We start from the raw sequence: 19,339 nt of genomic DNA on the forward strand, positions 1-19,339 counted from the left end.
AAAAGGTAGAGAGTGTGATGATTAATTCCTGGGAGATAGCACCTGAGGTACAGAAATGACAGCAATGCTAAATACACAGACCAAAATATTCACATGGCCAATAATGTTATCTTACCGTAAGTGAGTAGTACACAGTGCAGCAAAAGGAACATCCTCATCCAGCTCCCAGAGGTGATAAACAGCACCATAGGGAATAAATAAGGCACGTAAGGACAACCATGTGAACGAATAATACAATATTGTGACCAGCAAGTATTAAACTAATATAATGAATGCTTACAACAAATTTGTTTTAACGTGCTCTGGTCAGATCTGTCATTATCTCAACCCTTCTGGCCCCACGTTGGGCACCAAAAGAACTGTCATGGTTTAACTCAGCAGGCAGCTAAAACAACCACACAGCCGTTTGCTCACTCACCCCCCCTGCAGTGGGGTGGAGGGGAGAATTGAAAAGGAAGGGAAAAAAAAAAGTAAAACTTGTGGCTTGAGATAAAGACAGTTTAATAGGACAGAAAAGGAAGATAATAATTATAATATAATATAGTAATTAATAATAATATACAAAACAAGCAATGAACAGCACAATTTTTCACACCTGAAGCCCATGCTCAGCTAGTTCTCGAGCTGCCTCACCTCCTGGCCAACCCCCCATTTATATATGGAACATGACATCATATGGTATGGAATATCCCTTCGGCCAGTTTGGGTCAGCTGACCTGGCTGTGTCCCCTCCCAGCTGCTTGGGTGCCCCCCACCTTCTCATTGGCAGGGCAGTATGAGAACCTGAAAAGTCCTGCACTACTTGGCAACAACTGAAACATCAGTGCGTTACCAACATTACTTTCATTCTAAATCCAAAACCCAGCACTATACCAGCTGAAACCAGGACAAACTGTAATTGTCACTCTAGTTTCAAAGTTAACATTAAAAGAAGAGCCTTAAAAATTAATTTCATAATTCATATTGTAATTAGAAATATACCTGCAGGGCAATAGTAAGGAGTTTGGTATAAATTTAGATGGCACAGTCTCCTCTCAGTCTGGATGGTTTGCAGCATCACTGTGATTCCATGTCCCCTGTCCGGGGTTGGTAAAAGGATATATCCATCTGGAAGTAAATGCAGTGGAGCATAAAAATGCTTGGACTGGCAGTCTGTCTTAAAGCAATCCAGAAAGTGGTACACACAATTTGACTCTGCTCCTGCAGCCTGCCATGACTGTGCAGTGTTTCAGTAAACTTGGGGGTCTGTGTAGAACAGCGTTTTCCGAGCCGGGTAGGGTGGCCTGCCGCTCTCAGCAGGGTGTCTGTGAAGGCAGCAGCTGTTCTGTGTTCATTTCCAGGCTAGTGTCCAAGAAACTGCACTAATAAGTAAACAAAAAATTGACCCAAATTTGTAGTACCGGATCATTATTTTGTATTTTTCATTAATATTTCTGGTTTCTGTCTACACAGCTTCTAACACTGTTACAGAAAATGGGTCTCTACTGTGGGTGGGTTTTATCATCACCTGTTTGAATGGAAGAGTGGAGAACACCTGCATGAGGGGACGTGTGAGCAGAAGGCTTGGGGGCTGGGTGGGGGGTCAGGGCCATTTAATCTCATGTCAGAATGTGTCTAGGTTTGGTACCTGAATTCACCCAGGACTACGCTTTTGTGGGAGACCAAAATCTGCTGTGGGGCACTAGTGAGGGAGGTGGGATCCACCAAATACTGTCATACGTTGGGCAGTGATGATGGACAGAGACTGCCTGCCTGGACCTTTTGGGATTCACTGCTGAAAAGTTTAGATCCCAAACTGCTGTGTTACTTGTGGGAGGCCTCAACAGATCTCTGTTCACAAAATACGGAAATAAATGGGCCAGTTCCTTAAACCGAACACACGAATCACCCAACAGAAATTTAGCAATAAGGAAGGTCATAAAAACAAGTGAGGGAGGTTATCTGCCAAGATCTTAAGGATCTGGGCTTGGCTCTGTGTTTTTCAATGATCAGTTCATCGCTGATTTGGGAAAGGGAGAGGGGGAAAATGGTGATGTGGCAAAGTTTTTTTTTTTTTTTTCTGACTATTCCAGTGTAAACTTTCATAAGAAAGACCCAGGTCTTTGGTAGAAAAGGGAGGTGGTAAAAATAATGTGTGTGACAAGGCATCCTACGAGACCTGTGAGGCTGTTGCACAGCCATTGTGTCATCATTGTGGGCAGGTGGAAAGAGTGTTAGAGTTGGAGGGCGCTTGGTCTGTGGGATGTGGTTGGTAGCATTTTGCTTTTAGTTGCCTTTAATTCACATTTGCTGAGTTTTCAACGTGATTGTTAAGTCTAATGTAGGGTAATGCAGATATTTTGTCCAGGCCTCTCTTTGGAAAGATGTGCTCTAATTAATAAAAACAATGGAGTGAAGAAGGTAGGAAAGCCACATGTGCCTGTGGGTCACAGGCTAGTGGAGAAGATCACCTAGCCCTTTCTACACCATCTTTCATTGACAGTGCCTTCTCCACAGCCTTGGGAAATGATTGCAGGTTCTGCGGGTCCTGGGGCAGAACCAAACTGGGAGGAATGAACTTCATGCCTAATGTCAGGGGAGACTCTGCCCAGAGCAAACTGGGCAGGGCATTTTTGGCAGGGCCGTTGTTCAGGCAGCTCTCATCTCACCCTTGTCCAACAGTGACCCTCTCCAGCCCTCTTTTTGTGGTCAGTAGCCCTGCTTTCCATCCTGTGTACATCCCTTCTCCATCTGGGGAGGGGCACTGGGCACAGAGGAGTTGTGTCCTCCTGGTGTGCCTGAGAGAGGGAGCGCTGCCAGCCCATGGTTTAGCAGTATTTGGGGAGAGGGAGCCCACCCGCTCGGCGCCGCGGGGCTGTCCTCTGAGTGTGGCAGGGAGGCGGCAGTGCCATTTCATGGAGTCTGCGGATGCTGGTGACATTCCTCTGCTTCCTTCCGTCTTGCCACGAGCCGCAGGAACAGTCAGACAATAGACAATAGACTGTAATATCTCTGAAAAACATTTATATCTTACAGATGTGTTTTGGGAAGCATTGGGTGAAAAAAATTAAGGCATTACATCATTTATCTAAAGCATTAGCCGTAGGTAACACACACAAAAAACCATTTGTTTTTTATCTTTACATCTATACCTTGGTATACATAATTAAAAACATTTTTTCAGTGGAAAGTAAGGTTAATATTTTCCAGCTAGAAAGCACCTTTTATCTCATAAGCTGCCAGGTCTCTGTGCCAGCTGCATGCAAATGCCACCACTTTGGAAACAGTGGCAGGTGAAAAGGGGGTTGGATCATCCCACAAAGTGCAAGAACGGGGAAGAAAAATATTTTTAGCCAAAGACTGTAAGGCGAAGCCCTTTGTGGCAAAAAGCAGCATGAGGTCTTTCATGGCTGCATAAAGGAGTTTTACAAACTAGAAAAAAAAAAAATCTTTCACAAGGCCTGAACAGAGCAAATAACATGAGTGATATTCAATTAACCCTTCAGAAATAGGGGTTAAGGTTGATAATTTATCCGTGCTTTCAGACTGCCATTGACAAAATCCCGTGCAAGATCCCATTCAGAGGAGATTGCAGTAAGTGGGTGAACAGCCTAAGAACTTGACAAAGAAACAGAGGATAAACGGCAGGAGTAAATGTTCAGGTTTTTATCACAGCAGAAGTTTAGTAGCTGGATTCTCTGTTATGTAATAGGGCTGCTGGTGAAAAAATATTTAAAAATCCTTAATTACTCATTTGTATTAGAAGGTTCTAAATGAATGCTGCTGGTTTAAGGGAGGGAGAAGGCAATAACTGAGCAGTCAGTGAAAACATTTATGTAGTGCACAGAGGTCATCCAAGAAAGTAAATGTCTCAGCATGTAAAATATTTTAATGCTATTAAATACATTTCCACATTGTGAGTGTTTTGTTTGGTTATAGTTATCCTTCTCTGGACTGAACAGGAGTCCAGGAAGATCAACGTAAGTGTATTTTAGTTAAATGTGTAAGTGAAAAAAGACACAATTGGTCAATTTAGAGAAAAGATGCACAAACGGAGCTATCACAGAAGTAAGCAAAATTTACTGTTTCTCATAAAGTAGAACAAAGGAATAATTGCCAAAATGGAAAAGTGAGAAATTTTAAAGCTAGTGTAAAATGTCTCTAAACGTAAACTGATGTTTGCCCATGGAGTGCTGCCTTTGTGCACGTCTGAAATGAAGACTTTTATTCCTGTTGGCGTTAAATACGTCCGATGAGCGAGAGAGCACACTTGGGTAGGGAAAATTGCTGTGTAGAGGGGAAATCTTTTGTGTTGGAGCAGTTGGGAAGACATTTCCTAAGCAAACATGTTATCCAACAAATAGGCATCCTTTCCTTTTCTCTCAAACCGCGGCCAGGATGGGAGGCAGGCGAGTGCCATGGATGGTGTGCAGGTGGGAAGGTGTACGTCAGTGCCTGCATTCCTGTATACCCAGGGGATTTATCAGTGCAATTCGAACCTGACATTCCAGGCAGTGGAGATGTTTTGAAATGGATGCTTAAAGCATGGATTTATATCCTCTCCGTATTTTCAGTCACCCATTGTCTGTTGTAATTCCCTGGGGCTGTTAATTATATATATAAATCAAACAATGTCTATGGGAGTGTCTAATATTTAAAGTGAAAGTCTAAGGCTTCAGGCGTCTGGGGTGAATTATTCTTTTCAGGCCTAACAAAGCTGGCAGAACTTCAGTTAAGGGAAGGGTGGAACAATGTTGTGTTTCAATTGTGTTTTATGTAATTTGTGCACTTTATGAAGTGTTTGTATAATAATTATTTTATCCCTGAAAACCTGATAGATATTTTTCTAATGGGTTTTGAATTAAATTTGCATTTGAATTGTATTATTGTCTTTCAACAAATACGTTGTTATCTCAGACTGAAACGTGGATTGAGGAATCACTTGAAACATAATACAGAAGTAGCACTGCAGACCTCAGCAGCCTGAAAAATAATTGAAGTGAAGTAAGGAATGTTAACAAGCTCAAATGTCATCATCTTCCAAAAACTGACATTTAAGCTGATCCACATTCCCTCTTGTCCTTTATGTGCAATACAAAACCACATACATTGTGAAGTAACTAAAAGAAATGTTTGATGGAGTTAGTTAAGAAACAGTGGACGTGTTTTTTTGGGGGTTTTCTTTTTTTTTTGGTATTAGCTGTTGTATAGCCACATTTGAGCCTGTTTAAAAAAATGTAGTTTCTGTAGTGTAAAGATGTTGGGGGAAGGGATAATGAGTTTCTACTGAATGCTAATTGCTTACGAGTTGTTCAGGGAGACTGTATAAGAATGGAGGATTTGTTGTAAATTAGTCACTAGCTGTATTGTGCATTGCGGTGAGGTTAGACCAGAGCTGTAAAGGTGCCAACTCTACAAAATCCTTATGATTCACTGTCTAACTTGGTGACTGTGTGAAGGAGAAAATACTATTCAGACTAAATATTATTGGAAAGAGAGCTTCTCTAATGACAGTGTAATCTTTCTTTAAAACACTTAAGCTTTAAGCTCATTTGAGCTAGAAAGATGGGAGTGACAGATTTTGAGTGGGTTATCACTGGTTTTCCAGCTGCAACATCCCAAAGTCTGCCGAAGTTGTAAACACTGAGAGGAGGGGTATTGGTCTGCAGAAATATAGGGTCCAGCAGATTGATTAGTGCTCTTCACTTAATCTTTGGCTTCTTTAATTCCAGCATTTTGTCTGTCCTTAGTTTGAGAGTCTTTGTAAAGCCCACTTTTAACATGGAAACAAAGCTTCGAAAAAGATTGCAGTAGTTTGTTTACTTTTGAGACCTATTTTCTCATTCCTTACTCAGTTCCTATTGTTTTCATTTACATCAAAATGGAAAGGTGAGTTAATGATTCATTGGCACACAGTGACCTTTCAAATAGCTCTGGACCACGATGCAACAGCTCCACTCAAAGCTCTCATACTTTAACCTCCTTGCTTCTGCCTTAATATTTGCAGCCTGATCTGTCTACATGCTTGGACGCCTGAAGAGAGCAAACATTTACAGCTTCTCCCTCCCCTGTGTTTAGTGGGCAATTTGATCCTTCTTTGTCCATTCCTTTATTTTACATCACTCTTAGACTTGACTTGCTATTGAGAACAACAAAGTGCAGCTTTGGGAATCTGCTCTCTGTCTATTTAGCACAAAAATGGATTCAGACTCTGATTCACCTTTTAATTACTCTTGGCCTTCCTTACCTAAAATGAGGATTCGAAGAAGGGCATCCAAACCAGGTAGAAAAAGCTATCTTCTTTTAAGTAGCTTTCGCTTAATAGCTCTGCCTCCTTTTCATTGTCTGGTTGTGTGCAGGCAGCTATAAACAGCTTGCATGATGTAGATTTTCTTTTTATCAAAATTCTACTTCACTTTTAGTTATGCTTTTGTAGATAATGGTGTTGGAATTTGTTAAGTGAGAAGAAAGTGTTTTCTCCAGATTATGCACTGTTCTTTAAAATTGTTTTTATTTCTTTACTCTCTCAGGGCTTTTTTTTTTTCTTCTGGTTGCATGTGTAGCTCTTGCTGAGCAGCTCTGACACCCTGGGAGCTGTGCAGCACAGCAGTGGCTGCAGAAAGCTGTGCTGGTTACAGTTGTTTTCATTTAGGGAGAATTTGGTAATTCAAATACGCCTCAACAGCTAACAGGATTTTTTTTTTTTTTAAATTATGTATAAAAATCTTACTGGAACGAAGAGGGAAATCTTTTGCTTTCTGAGAAAGAAAGCAAAAGGGTCGGTTACTCTCTTTGGTGGCAGGGTCAGTTACTGTCTTTGCACAGTTAGACATTGTCCTTCTTTATGCAGAAGTCTTTGGGAGGTAAGCATTATAAATGTTGTCAGTATGATAAAGGAGGTTTTAAGGAGGTTGAAAAGCACTGACCAGCGGGTTTATGTTAGGAAGAATTATCATTGAAAGCTTTAATGAGGAAAGATAAATTTTTACTACATTTAAAAGCAAAGAAGTGAAGAGAAAGAATGGCAAAAAATGTAGTTTGTGCTTCCTTCCGTAAAATTGCTTTTTTGTGTTTCAGAAAGGGAAAAAAGCAAATAAGTAAGATCCATCAGTGTCATTAAAGTCAATGAGCCAGGAGAATCATGTTTACACAGACTGAGACTTTGACCTAGTTTTAGAGTGAAAAATGTGTCCAGAATGAACATTTTAATGTGCAGAACACTTTCTGAACTTTTTACTTTTACTCATGGGGAAATCCAGTATTTCCCAAGCACAGAGGAGTTTCTGCAATGTGTATGGATGCACATGCAATTTGCAAAGAAAATGAAATGGGTTGCAAGTTGCATAGTGTGTGTTCTTTCCATCTATCATGGGGACTCATTTTATCTGTAAATGCTGTAGCTGTGCACCCATCCTCCGTGGCACTTTTGTTGTTATTTATTTTACCTTTAGATAGTTGTGGGTTGTTTTTTTTTTTTCTTTTAGTACTTCACCTGTTGTAAAGCACTGTATACATATCTGGTATTTGCATGTTACAGTATTGCATCTTGTTTCCCATCCCTGTTAATAGTATACCAACACATGTGGTATGTATGCACAGCTGACCATATATGTGGGGTTCTTGGAGCAAGAAGGTGCTCCTGAGTGCATGTTTTAGTGGTAAAATCCAAGGGTTCACTGAGCTTGGGGAATTGAAATCCTGGCTGCCTGCAGGGTGGGAGAAGTGCCTCTGCAAGGGGACAGCAGGCTCATCATCTATATTCGTGTTCTGTCTGGGGTGGGGTTTTTTTTTTGTAGTATCCGAACATGGCCGGTTGATCCTGGCACGCAGATGTGGGGCACGTACCTCGCAGATGCATTTCCATCATGCAGGAGTTCAGGTCTCAGTGAACAAGAGACCTGTAGTGCCCAGCGGGGAGCAGTGCGGGATTCTTCCTCCCCACCCTGAAAGTCATGAAGTCATTGTTGTGTACCTGTGCTGGATGCTCCAGCTGATCTGGGGAATGAAATGTCAGCCTTCTCCCTTCCCCTCCAAACCAGTGGGTTGTTGGTTTCCAGGTCTGGGGTTGCTCCCCCTGGGAAGCAGGGGAGCTGTGCAGACCTCTAGTGGGACAGCCGAAAGCAGAAAGTCTCACACCTCACTTTGCACCATACACATCAGTGTTTTGAGATTTTAAGTTTCCTGCATGCCTCAGGGTCAGCTTTTGTCCCTGCTCAGGGACCTCTCCAACTGGGTGGTGGAGCCCCCGCCCTCCCCCTGAACTCCTGGGGGCTGGCAGGAGTCAAGCGCAGCCTGCACACCTTTGGGGCCATGCATTGCAGACTCCCTCCCTCCCGCTGAGGCTGCGTATGCATGGCATAATTAAAGGTTAATTAGGCTCAACAGAGAATGTGAACATGACTGTGTCTTGGTGATTGGGCTGGGGAGGGGGGGGTGTCTAAGTTTTTTTTTTCCTTGCTGTAAGAGCCCTAATGGTATGTATTTTGTTATTTAATGTGAAATGGCCACAAGGCAGGTCTCTTGTCCCCTTCCCTTGTGCTGCATAGTCCTACCTGTTCAGAGGCAGTGACTCTCAGAGCCTTTTTGGAGGCTTTAATGACCTTCAGGGCTGCTGAGAATATCTGTCTCTGACAAGTCTGTCCCTCTGTGCTGCGAGGTGGGAGTTATGCGCCTAGTCCACTTGGGCAGAGGTGGGAATCAAAACGGAGCATCCCGTATCTTAAGAAAGTACTTTATCTGTTGTGCTGTTGTATAAAATGAGACACCAACTTATTTCTGTTTGTGTATTCATTTGTGTAGTTGGTAAGGCGCCTGCTTCAGGGAGGGAGGTCAGGGCTGTGAATCCCATGTTGGAAAGAGACACTTTCTCATATCACAAGTTTAGGTGACAAAGATCAAAGTCAATGATTGACAAGTACATTTCTACTCAGTGTTTCTTAGTAGCTACTTTAGGACCACATCTTGAACATGGTATGATTTCTAGCATCCAGATGCCTGATCCTGTCCACACAGTATGTAGGAAACACAGTGCTTTGGTTTCCACTCCATAGATTTAGAACAGTTAAATGTTGGTCTTTAGGACAACAGCACTTCAGACCCTACCTTGCTTTACCCTCCATGTAATGCTGTTCTTATGTACTTGCTTAATTTTGCTGTCACGAGTAGTTGTTCTGCCCGAATGAAGCGCTAAGACACCTGAATTAGGGATGCAGATCCCCCTATGAAACTGCTTTTATGGTCCACATCTACAGATGTGAGTGTCGCTTCGGTCAGCCCCTTGCCAGGAACACGTGGACTTATTTTTCCAAATTCAGGTGACCACTTCTGGATTTAGAGGAGTATTTATGCAGTCCTGCATGACCCGTGCACTTAGCTGTTTGCATTTTTCACTGACTTCATAGCTCTGTTTCATCCAGTTATACATTAACCCCTGCTCAGATTGCTGGGGGTAAACATGATGAGCTGTCTGAAAACTATTCATTGTATCTAGAAAGGGGAATTTGTAATTTCTTTCCTGGCTCTTAGCATGGTCACATTGATGTATTTCACTTCTCTTTTGCTGGGCGCTCTCTCATAGAACAATTTAAGTTTTGAGTTTTATGGAGTAACAGTCAGTGTTATATTCTTGCCGTTTTCTGACACAGGGCATTCAAGGCTATACATTTTCTTACACCGACATAAAGCATGTTTTGAATTATTGCTATGATGATCATGTGTTTATTTTAAAGTTAAAGTATTTTTATAAGCTTTTGTGACTGGTAAAATGTGCAGCCTTTACTGTATAACTTTGATGACAACATGGCGGAAGATGTAGAAAACTTGTGCCTAGTTATTCATTGGCCAAGGTCTTTTATTTTGTCCATGTTTGGAGATTATCCTGCCCAGCACTGTGGCTTTTGATCACCTACGTCTAAATAACACATACATCTTTCTCAACTGTTTACCAGACAGATGGAAGAGAGCCACAGTGCTGTGCAGAGGCAGCACAGAGCCACTTGCTAAAGGAGACGTGCCTTTATGTTACTCTTTTTCTGTGGCTGTGGCACAGCATACAGCCAGAGAGTGTTCAGCTCCGACAGGAGGATCAGCTTGGTGAGCTGTGCTTGCTGGGTTGTTTCAGTACCAGAACAACTCAGCTGTGTCATATTTGGGTCATTTTTACCTTAGTAAGCACGTGAAATCCATTACCGACACCTTTCAGAGCTACAATTCTGGGACACCGTCGCTCTCACAAGAAGTGCCAGTTTGTCCTGGCAGTCTTATGTGTCGTTCCATTAGCTGTGCTAGAGTTTTGCATCTGCAGTGAGAACACACATTTTGAATGGGTAGGGGAGGTTTTTGAGAGGTTTTGTTTGAAAATGCATTTTGTTGATACTCCTCATCTTTCAGGCAAGCACAGCTTTGCTGCACATTACTGGTACCCAGTGCAGCAAGCTATTGCCTGCTGCCGTGTTAACCTGGAGGAAGGTCTGCTTGTGGTCCCCATAAGACCCAGATGACTTGTAGCCAGTGAGGCAGGCTGGAGGCAATTAGTGGGGTTGTAGGAATGCAGTGTGTGATGTGGATGTTTGTGACGGTTTTATCACTTTTTAAACTATGTGGGCTTGTCCAGTGGAAATAAGTTACTAGCACAGTCAACGTGTAATTAATAATGCTCTCCCTTGCATTCAGCAAAATCTTGAAATACTTCTTTTGTTACAAGGTTAGTTTGATGTTGTCACCCATTCATGCATGTTTGAAATTGGGGGTCAGAGTAGGAGTAAGGAGGTACAGCGGGGTCATATTGCAACACAAAGCGCAAAATAACCTGCTACCTTTTGTCTGTTCATTTAGAACCCCAATGAATATTTAGTTAGACATCTCACCTTTAACAGCAACCTGACTGGAGCATTGCCAGAAAAACATACAGCATTTAGCAGTGGTAATCAATAAAAATTTACTGATGGAAAGTACCAAAGATAACATATTCTGATATATCTTCTTGTATTTCCAGCAGCTTTCTTCAGAAGTTGTTACTTAGGTTGTTATTCTCTTACAGCATTTTAAAATAATGTAACTTGTGGTATTAGAAAATGCTATATAAATAAACAATGTGAAGTAATACAGGGATTTTGTTGTTTCTGTCTTGGGGCGAGTAATTCATAGCACAGTCCATTAACTGACTGTAGAGACCTCAGCAGTGGGGACTGTTGCTGAAGTCAAAAAACTGCCTCCATAGGCTCAGGTTAACACTGTGATTTGGGAATCCCTAACGCCTGGGCTGTTTTTCAGGGGTGTGTATTGAACTTTTGCAGCCCAGCACTGGAGCTGAGTACCACCCTTGCCAGTTGTACCCAGTGGGTTTATACACAAGAGGGAGCGTGTGCTGGGGAATGTAAAAAGCATAGAAGAAGCAATGGAGAGCCTGATGTTTTTTTTTCTTCTTGGTTGTTGGTTTAAGACCAGCCCTTGGAAAGCTTTACTTGCCACAAAAAAGTACTGCCAGTTTCGCCAAATCATATATCCATATGATTTTAGCTGCCGAAGTCTGATGAACTGCTGTAGAAAGCAATGCTTTTATACTATTTATAAACAGGGCTTTGGGATCTTGGCAGACATAAGGAAATGGTTTGTAGCCTTAGCAATTCTCAGGATGGCAGTCACTAAAATCATGTTAAAATTCTTGCAGGAGGGAGAAGCAGAATCAGAAGTGTAAGGATGTTTTAATGCTATGAGATCCCTCAAGTCCTGCCAGGACTAGAAACCAAATAATTTGTAGTGTGCCATTTCTAAATGGGAATTTCCAGTTTTCTCTAAGTATAGAGCTTACCCTGTTCTTGGGCTTTATGAGATAGCATCTTAAAATTAAATAAAAGCTGTGGTGTAGCATGGCAGTTTTGGCAGTGATCCAGGGCTTTTTTTTTTTCCCAAAAGAACAAATGCCCCAGACCTTGACAAGTGTAGTTTCTAATCCAGTGCCGTTTCTTCATTATAACTTTTCTTTCAATCTGTTGGCCATAAGTATGTTGGATGAGGCTTTGACCAACCTGATCTAGTGAAAGGTATCCCTGCCCATGGCAGGGGGGTTGGACTAGATGATCTTTAAAGTTCCCTTCCAACCCAAACCACGCTATATCATTCTGAGATGTTCCAAAAACAGTGACCTTGCTTTAGAAATATAGTCTGGGGAGTCTTTAGTGGTACCTTTTCCTTTTCCACCTTTGCAGAAAAGAATGGACACTAAGATGGATTTTTTGCATAATTTTCAATAACAGACAAACTGGAATTAAGTTTATTGAGAATTTTGATTTCAGATATTTTGCTGAGTATGAGACATTCTCTATCACATCATTCTTATGCTAGCCTATCTCTCAGTTCACTTCCAATGGTAATGCTTGACCTAACAGCATCTTAAAATAAGGAAAATTATATTACAACTGTGATTATTTTTTTGGGCCTGTTTTCACAGTCTAGAACAAGACTGGTTTCCACTTTGTCAAATTTCTCTGCTTTTACAATCAGAAGATAATACAAGGCCTTGCCTACCAGCTTATGCAGACTGATAGTGTTTCTGTAGAACTTGATTAGGTTTTCTGCTGCTTAAAGCCATGAAATAAAGTGTTGGCCCCAGCTTTTCATAATGTTTGCAGTCATGAACACACTATTAAAAACTACACTCTGAACTTCTGTTAATGCTTTCTGCTGAAACTGGTAATTTCTCATTTTTGTGCCAAAAGGAGATCAGATGCAGTCTTCATCCCAAACATCTTGTTCATGGGTAAAATCTTGATTGATTGCTGTCATCCTGTAAAGGCACTATCAGTGGTATTTTATTTATCTCTCTCTTACAATTTTGTTGCTGTTTTCTTTTAAGAACAGTAATCTGCTTTATTGGTTTAAAATTAGTATTTATGTTGCTCCTGGTAGGTAGAGTGCTTTAGGATAGTCATTATTTGACTGCAGTTGAACAGTATTCCATTCATATAATGTATCAGATGTTAGGTATTTTATGTATAGGCCAGAATCATGCACATTTTGTCCCAGCCCATAAATCTTACCCTATGTACTTCCGCAACCACAGATCTCTACAAAGTTCTAGCATACATGGAAAACAGAAGGATTTGCTAACGAAGATACAGGAATACTTATTTTAAAGTTACATGAATGATTCCATGTTACCTTTTAGAGTCTTGTCAACTATGGCACATATAGCAAGTGTTAGGCTTCTTGGAACATATAGCAAGTGTTAGGCAATTACAGAGTGGGCAGATTTTAGAGTGACCGCACAAATATTACTCAAATTCTAATCCTAAGATTTGGTGCTTAATGTTTAACTTTGCCATTTTTATGACAGTATATATATGCATGAGAAAATGGTTTGAGATTTAATGGCATATTTTCCACAATTTCTCTTTTCCAGAGCAGAGACACTCTACACTTGATATCCTCAGGAAACTCAAGGCTCCACCTGCTTTCTTTGCTGCAAACAGACTTTCTGCCATGCTGAGTGGAAGTGATGAAGTATATGCAAACTGCATGGTAGTAGACCAAGTAAGCTCAAGTTTGAACTTTTGGCAATTTTTTCATCGTCCTCTGTTGAAGTAACTTATTTATGTGATAGTAGCTTCTTCTGGATCTGTCAGCAGTGGTGTTTGGCCAATTAGTAGAGCTCTAAAATAAAAAGAGTAATACCTTACTCTTCTCAGCTGTATTTTGTCCCTTTTAAGAGATTCAGTTGATGATGGGAATTATTCTCCCTAGCCTGTAGGGAGAATTACTGTCTTTTCTGTATTTGCTTCTTTATAAGAAACATTAACACAACGTAACTTGCTCTTGTGCACATCAGATTTTCTGAATTCGAGGTACGTTCACAAAAGAAAAATTTGCTGATGCTGGCTAATTTCAGAAGTTAGCTCATAGCTGAGCTTATAGGCTCAACAAAAATGAGTTATTATTGAAAAGGTGAAGTTGATGTCCTACAACTGTCACAGAGCATTCTGATACTGGAGATCCTGACTTAGTATGCATGTTTCTGATTTATTTGTCACCAGCACTGGAGATGAGCCAGAGTGTCCAGACTAAATTGTATTTTACATTACCATGTTGCACCTGAAATCCCTCCCCCAGGGTCGCTCTCAGATATCATAACTTGGGCAGGGGGGACTAGTCCAACTCTTGTGTATAGTGGCTGTGTGTAGTTAAACAGCTGCCAAATTCTGGTGGCACATAGCTATGTTTCAGGGATGGCTGAAGTGATTTATTTATTTATTTGTAACCTGCTGTGGGCTCTCCCTGGGGTGAAAGTTGGAATATAGGAGTAAGAACTGATCAGATCATAATGTTAGAAGAAGGCTGAGATTATGCAAGTGTGATTTTTTTTTTTCCCTTTTTTTTTTCCTCCCCATTTCCTGCAACACTAATCAACGCATTCACTGCAGATCCAGTTCGTTGTGACAGCTGAGATGGAAGTTTCAATCAGAGGCCAGTGTATTCAAAATGCATCTAAGATTACTGAGAGATACATGAAATAATGACCTAGGAGTGAGCAACTAGCAGGGAACTATATATGCAGTCTGTGAACCCTTGATTTTAACAATATCCAGGTCGGAAGGACAGAGCTGCAGAAGTCCAGATGCAGATGTTACCTGAGTTACATCCGTTACAGATGCAGATGTTACTGAGTGTATGGCTGGAGGGGGTCCTTCAGCTGGGATTACTAACCTTTGCTTAATATGTAGCCACATTCAACTTTGTTAAATGGCTGACTGGGGCCAAATTCTCCTAAGCGCCATGCAGCAGGAGCCAGATCGACTGCTGGAGGAGGTCCCTCTGGTGCCCAGGGGAAATGCTGCCCAGGCAGGAATAACTTTGAAGGGAGGAACAGCTGTGTAAGACCTGGGAGAAGCATTTTTTCCTTTGTGCATCTCATCTGCACCACGTAACAGAAGTACTTCCAGACTTGCATGTGCTGTAGCTTTGAATGCAAATTGGGCTGCTGTAAAAGTGCCAGCAGTTCTTTCTGCCTTTTACTAAGAGAAACATAATTATGATGGGGATGTAACACATCTCAAGTGGGTCTGGAGAGGAGGAAGTCAGCAATCTGAAAGACCAGGGCTTTGCTTGCCATCCTTCCTTTCTTCTTACTTCTATACAAGTGCTTTTTGGAGGTTGAGCATTTACACGGGCCGTGTGACTTTTCAGTATTATTTAGCATCTAAATAGACAACAATAATAGTAATAGACTAGTAAAAGACTGACAATAAACTGTATTTTAGTATCTTCTGCAGAGTCAACCAGAGAATTCAACCTCGGTTGCACAAAGAATTATTTGTTACCAGGGTCTAAATCCTGATCCCTGTAGCTGAGAAAACATAATTCCCAACTCCATTCCTGTCTTTGTGCAAGAGAAGGGGTGCTTCATGCCCATAATTGCTTCATGGCAAAAAATAAAGATTCCTTCCCTTCTTCCCCTGGAGAACCTCTGTTCCAGGTCATGTATATTTATTTCAAAGCTTAAGAAATTGGTGCTGGAAAGTTAAAAGTGCATGATGTGTAGGCTGATTTTTCCCGATTAAATTGCACAATGTTTGAATTCTTCATATGTCTCCCACACTAATATGTTATGCATATTTTTAATAAAAGCTATAAATACATGAATTGGTACATTTAACAAAAGATATAAATATGAGTGAGAAATCCATTAGACTTGCAAATACCAATTCATTGCTAGTCTAATTATGGAAAAAAAGTAATGCAAGGTCTAGAATCTCTTAGCCATATAACTTGCCTTCAATTCATGTACAGTAAAAAGCAATAGGTGAAAAAAAAAAAGGCAAAACATATAACCATAAATAAAATAGCAAACTAATCTGGTCCTTTTTCCCTGACAATACATCTTGTTACTGCCTCTTACAACCATTTGTTTTTTCTCTGCAGGCTGGAGATTTAAAGACTAACTATGTTCATGGAGATACTGTCAGGAGTGACCCATGTCCGAATCCCACCAACTCAGTCCCAATGGCTAAGAGCTCTTCTTCTCCCTCCCTTGATGAGACTGACCAAGATATATATGTTCCAAATGAAGGAAATCAAAGGCCAATGAATAATGGAGAAAATGCAGGTTTAAGACTTGCTGTTTCATCTTCTGAGCCGTATAGAGCAGATTCATACCTTCCATTCAAGACCCATGGATTTATTAAAGATCAGGGCCAACTTTATGCTGACATGAAAAAAAAAAGGTATGGAATTTACTTGATGACATGTCCAGAATAAGGACTATTTATGATAACATTTTATTTCAAAAGTTGAAGCAGAGTCTGGAGTAATAAATATTATTATTGAGGTAAAATCACTGTTTTACATCACTGATATTTAAATTGTTTTAATGATCTGTTTTCATAAAATAGTTATGAAGACATTTTTAACAAATAAAAGGTGTCCCCTAAGTAAATTAATTTTTAATGCAAATTTATAGTTGTATACCTTTTTTTCTTGTGTGTATTCTTTAAAAAAAAAAAAAAAAGAATCAGCGGTTCACTGTAAGAGTTTCCATGGTGGTGTTTTTGTCAGAACCCTGAATTTCACCCTAGTTTTCCTCAGTTATATTTTGCGTTAAGAAAATAGTCCAAAATCTATTGAACTCCCTAGGAATCTTTCCATTCTTTGCATTGGTCTGTAGAAGAACCAACCAATTGCATATATTTTTTCATCTGAAAAGACACAGTGCAGAGTACAGCTCATGTTTCTGATAGGTTTGGATTGTTTTCCGCTCTTTTGCTGGTACACAAGTTTTGCTGCTAGCAGACCCAGTTGTCTGAGGACCCTCCTCCAGATGGCTTTAGGTTATGCTGAGAACTGATTGTCTTCAGGAATGTAGAGAGCTTTGAAGATGAAACTATAAATTTTGTTTTTAACAATTAGTAAATTTCCTTGATAAAGAGGCTTTATTGCTTCTCTGGATAGAAGAGACATGAAATCAGTTTCTTCTTCTTTAGGAGGAAATTTTTGCCGGGGGAGGTTTAGACTGGATATTAGGAAAACTTTCTTCACTGAAAGGGTTGTCAAGCATTGGAACAGGCTGCCCAGGGGAGCGGTGGAGTCACCATCCCTGGAGGTATTTAAAAGACCTGTAGATGTGGCACTTAGGGACATGGTTTAGTGGTGGGCTTGGCAGTGCTAGGTTAAAGGTTGGACTGGATGATCTTAAAGGTTTTTTCTAACCTAAATAATTCTATGATTCTATGACTAGTTGGAGATAGGGCATCAGATCTGTGTAGAAACAGTAAGGAAGCCGTAGTGTCTGTCCATTGTCAACTGAAGTGGGCGATAACATTTTCTCTACCTTAATTTTGAGTTTCTTATGCAACTGTAAAGTCCCTCTAGGAGGAATGTTTTAACGCAGATGAGACAACAAATGCCAAACTAAGAGTTGTTCTTTCCCAACCTTTTATTTTTGTTAGGTACAGGGATATCATGTAGATTGCTATAAATAATCTGCCTCTCTGTTATAAACATTTTCCTCCTATACATTTTTAGATATTCCCACCTTTTTTAAGACCTAGGTCAGGTACCTATATATGAGCTTTAAGAGCTTATATGAATTTTCAGAGATATAATTGGCCTTAATATATCAACTATAAGTGATCCAAATATTACACATAAAATAAGATTACCAGTATGTAATTCTAGCAGCACCTTCCTTAAAGTATCTGAGGTGATGTGGCAAGTTACTTAGCAGATCTTTAAACTAACTTTTTATGCCAGAAAAATTCCCCAGGCAAGTTACCCCCAGTAAGACATGCATGCTTGTCTATTGACATAGACATGTATTGCTTTTCCAATTTTAAAATGTGACAGTAACTAATCATGCAGTTAAATAACTTGTTTCTGAGATGTCACATGGGCAATTACTAGGAAATATTGCAAAAGATGATCTCCAGAAGGTAATGAGGAAGTAGTTTTGGACAGTATCGATAGATTTGCCCTTTGACAAAGTGAGTTGTAGCGATGTGTGAAGGAATTGTTCTGCTATTATTCCTGGTAGGAACTCTGGCTATTTAGAAATACCACACATAATTTAAAGTTTTATGTTGTAAGGCTGGAATGTTATTGCAAGCAGTCAACCGTTCCTTCCAGTCACTATGATGAAGAGACCATGAACTTGCTCTTGCAGCTAATGGGACCCACCCTGGGTAACCCTGGTACTGCTGAGAAACCTTACTGCACTCTCCTGCTCAAAACCCCTCACCAATCAAATAGTCTCTAGGTGTTTGAAGTATTGTTTAGCCAAAGATTTTTCAGTCTGTTTATTGTCCTGTATGTTTTTAGGTTTATATCTTTTGAAACAAATCTCATAAACTGTCTCGGACCCTCTTTCATCTCTCTTGTTAGTTTTCCCTTCCATCCTCCATCAAGTCACAGATGTAGAAAAAAAGATGACTGTGAATAGCCACACCATATCTTTCAAATACACTGACAAAATATCCATATATACCTGTATATCTTAATGCTGAAATCTGAGCTAGTTGTCTCAGTTCTCCTTAACATGTATATAGAGAGGCAAGTACATGTGTGGAACAAAACATCTCATTTTAAGGGAGATACTGAACATGGGTCTGAAAATCATCCTCCAGAGGTGGCTGACTGTGGTGGGAGTCTATGATCACGGGCGACGCACACGTCTGTACTACAGATCCACAAGGCTGGGTCAGATGAGTCCTGTACAGAGTGACTGAATACCTTGACCAGGTGACTGCAAACCTGAGAAGGGGCTCAGAGCGTGACTTACCTGACATAATCATGGTGGTTTGGGTTGTCATTGATCATAGTATACAGTAGTATCTTTGCTTGTTGCATTAAGGTTGAGATGGATTGTTACTAGAACTCATGAGAATTAAAGACTTTGTTGTCTGCTTCAGTTCAAGTCTTGATGACCTTGAAGTAGATGGCGGAAGTGGAGGTGTTTTGGACAGATCCCACGTTCACTACCCTCCCCTCGGCTCTTCAGAGGCCATGGCTTGTAGCAGAGATGGATTAGACTTATCTACCAGTCTGCAGCCCGAGGTATTTGATACTATCTTGGTTTGCATTGTTTTCCTTTTAAGTAATTCACTGAAAACATGGGAAACATCTGAATCTGAAAGGGGAAAAATGAGTTCCCAGTTGGCAGTGCTAGTCCCTCTGGAGAGCAGCACACAGAAGGTTGTGGAGCTGGAGCTCCCCGGTTGTGGCTGGGTTTTGCAGCAGCAATGGGAAGGGTCCATCAGAGATTTGCTTCAGCATCATTTATCAGAAGCGTTTCAAAGGAAATATCTCAGGTTCAGTGAATCAGCATTTTCTAACCAAAATATATTTAGTGAGGAAGTGTTTAACCAGCTATAGT

At 40.6% G+C, this 19,339-nt stretch overlaps 1 protein-coding gene across 9 annotated transcripts in view; it reads left to right on the forward strand.

The window, feature by feature from the left end:
- Positions 1–19,339, forward strand: part of ARHGEF28 (Rho guanine nucleotide exchange factor 28) — a 129,915-nt gene that overhangs the window by 62,791 nt on the left and 47,785 nt on the right. For 7 of the 9 annotated variants that reach the window (XM_075741170.1, XM_075741172.1, XM_075741173.1 and 4 more), the window contains 3 exons: positions 13,379–13,509; positions 15,895–16,196; positions 18,876–19,020. In XM_075741170.1, coding sequence (XP_075597285.1) covers positions 13,379–13,509; positions 15,895–16,196; positions 18,876–19,020 — 578 coding nt within the window. Of the gene's footprint in view, positions 1–5,996; positions 6,263–13,378; positions 13,510–15,894; positions 16,197–18,875; positions 19,021–19,339 lie in introns of those variants that run through there. The other 2 variants (XM_075741175.1, XM_075741176.1) reach the window with 1 other exon arrangement.

Source organism: Balearica regulorum, chromosome Z, assembly GCF_011004875.1.
Source record: "Balearica regulorum gibbericeps isolate bBalReg1 chromosome Z, bBalReg1.pri, whole genome shotgun sequence".
Lineage (NCBI taxonomy): Eukaryota > Metazoa > Chordata > Aves > Gruiformes > Gruidae > Balearica > Balearica regulorum.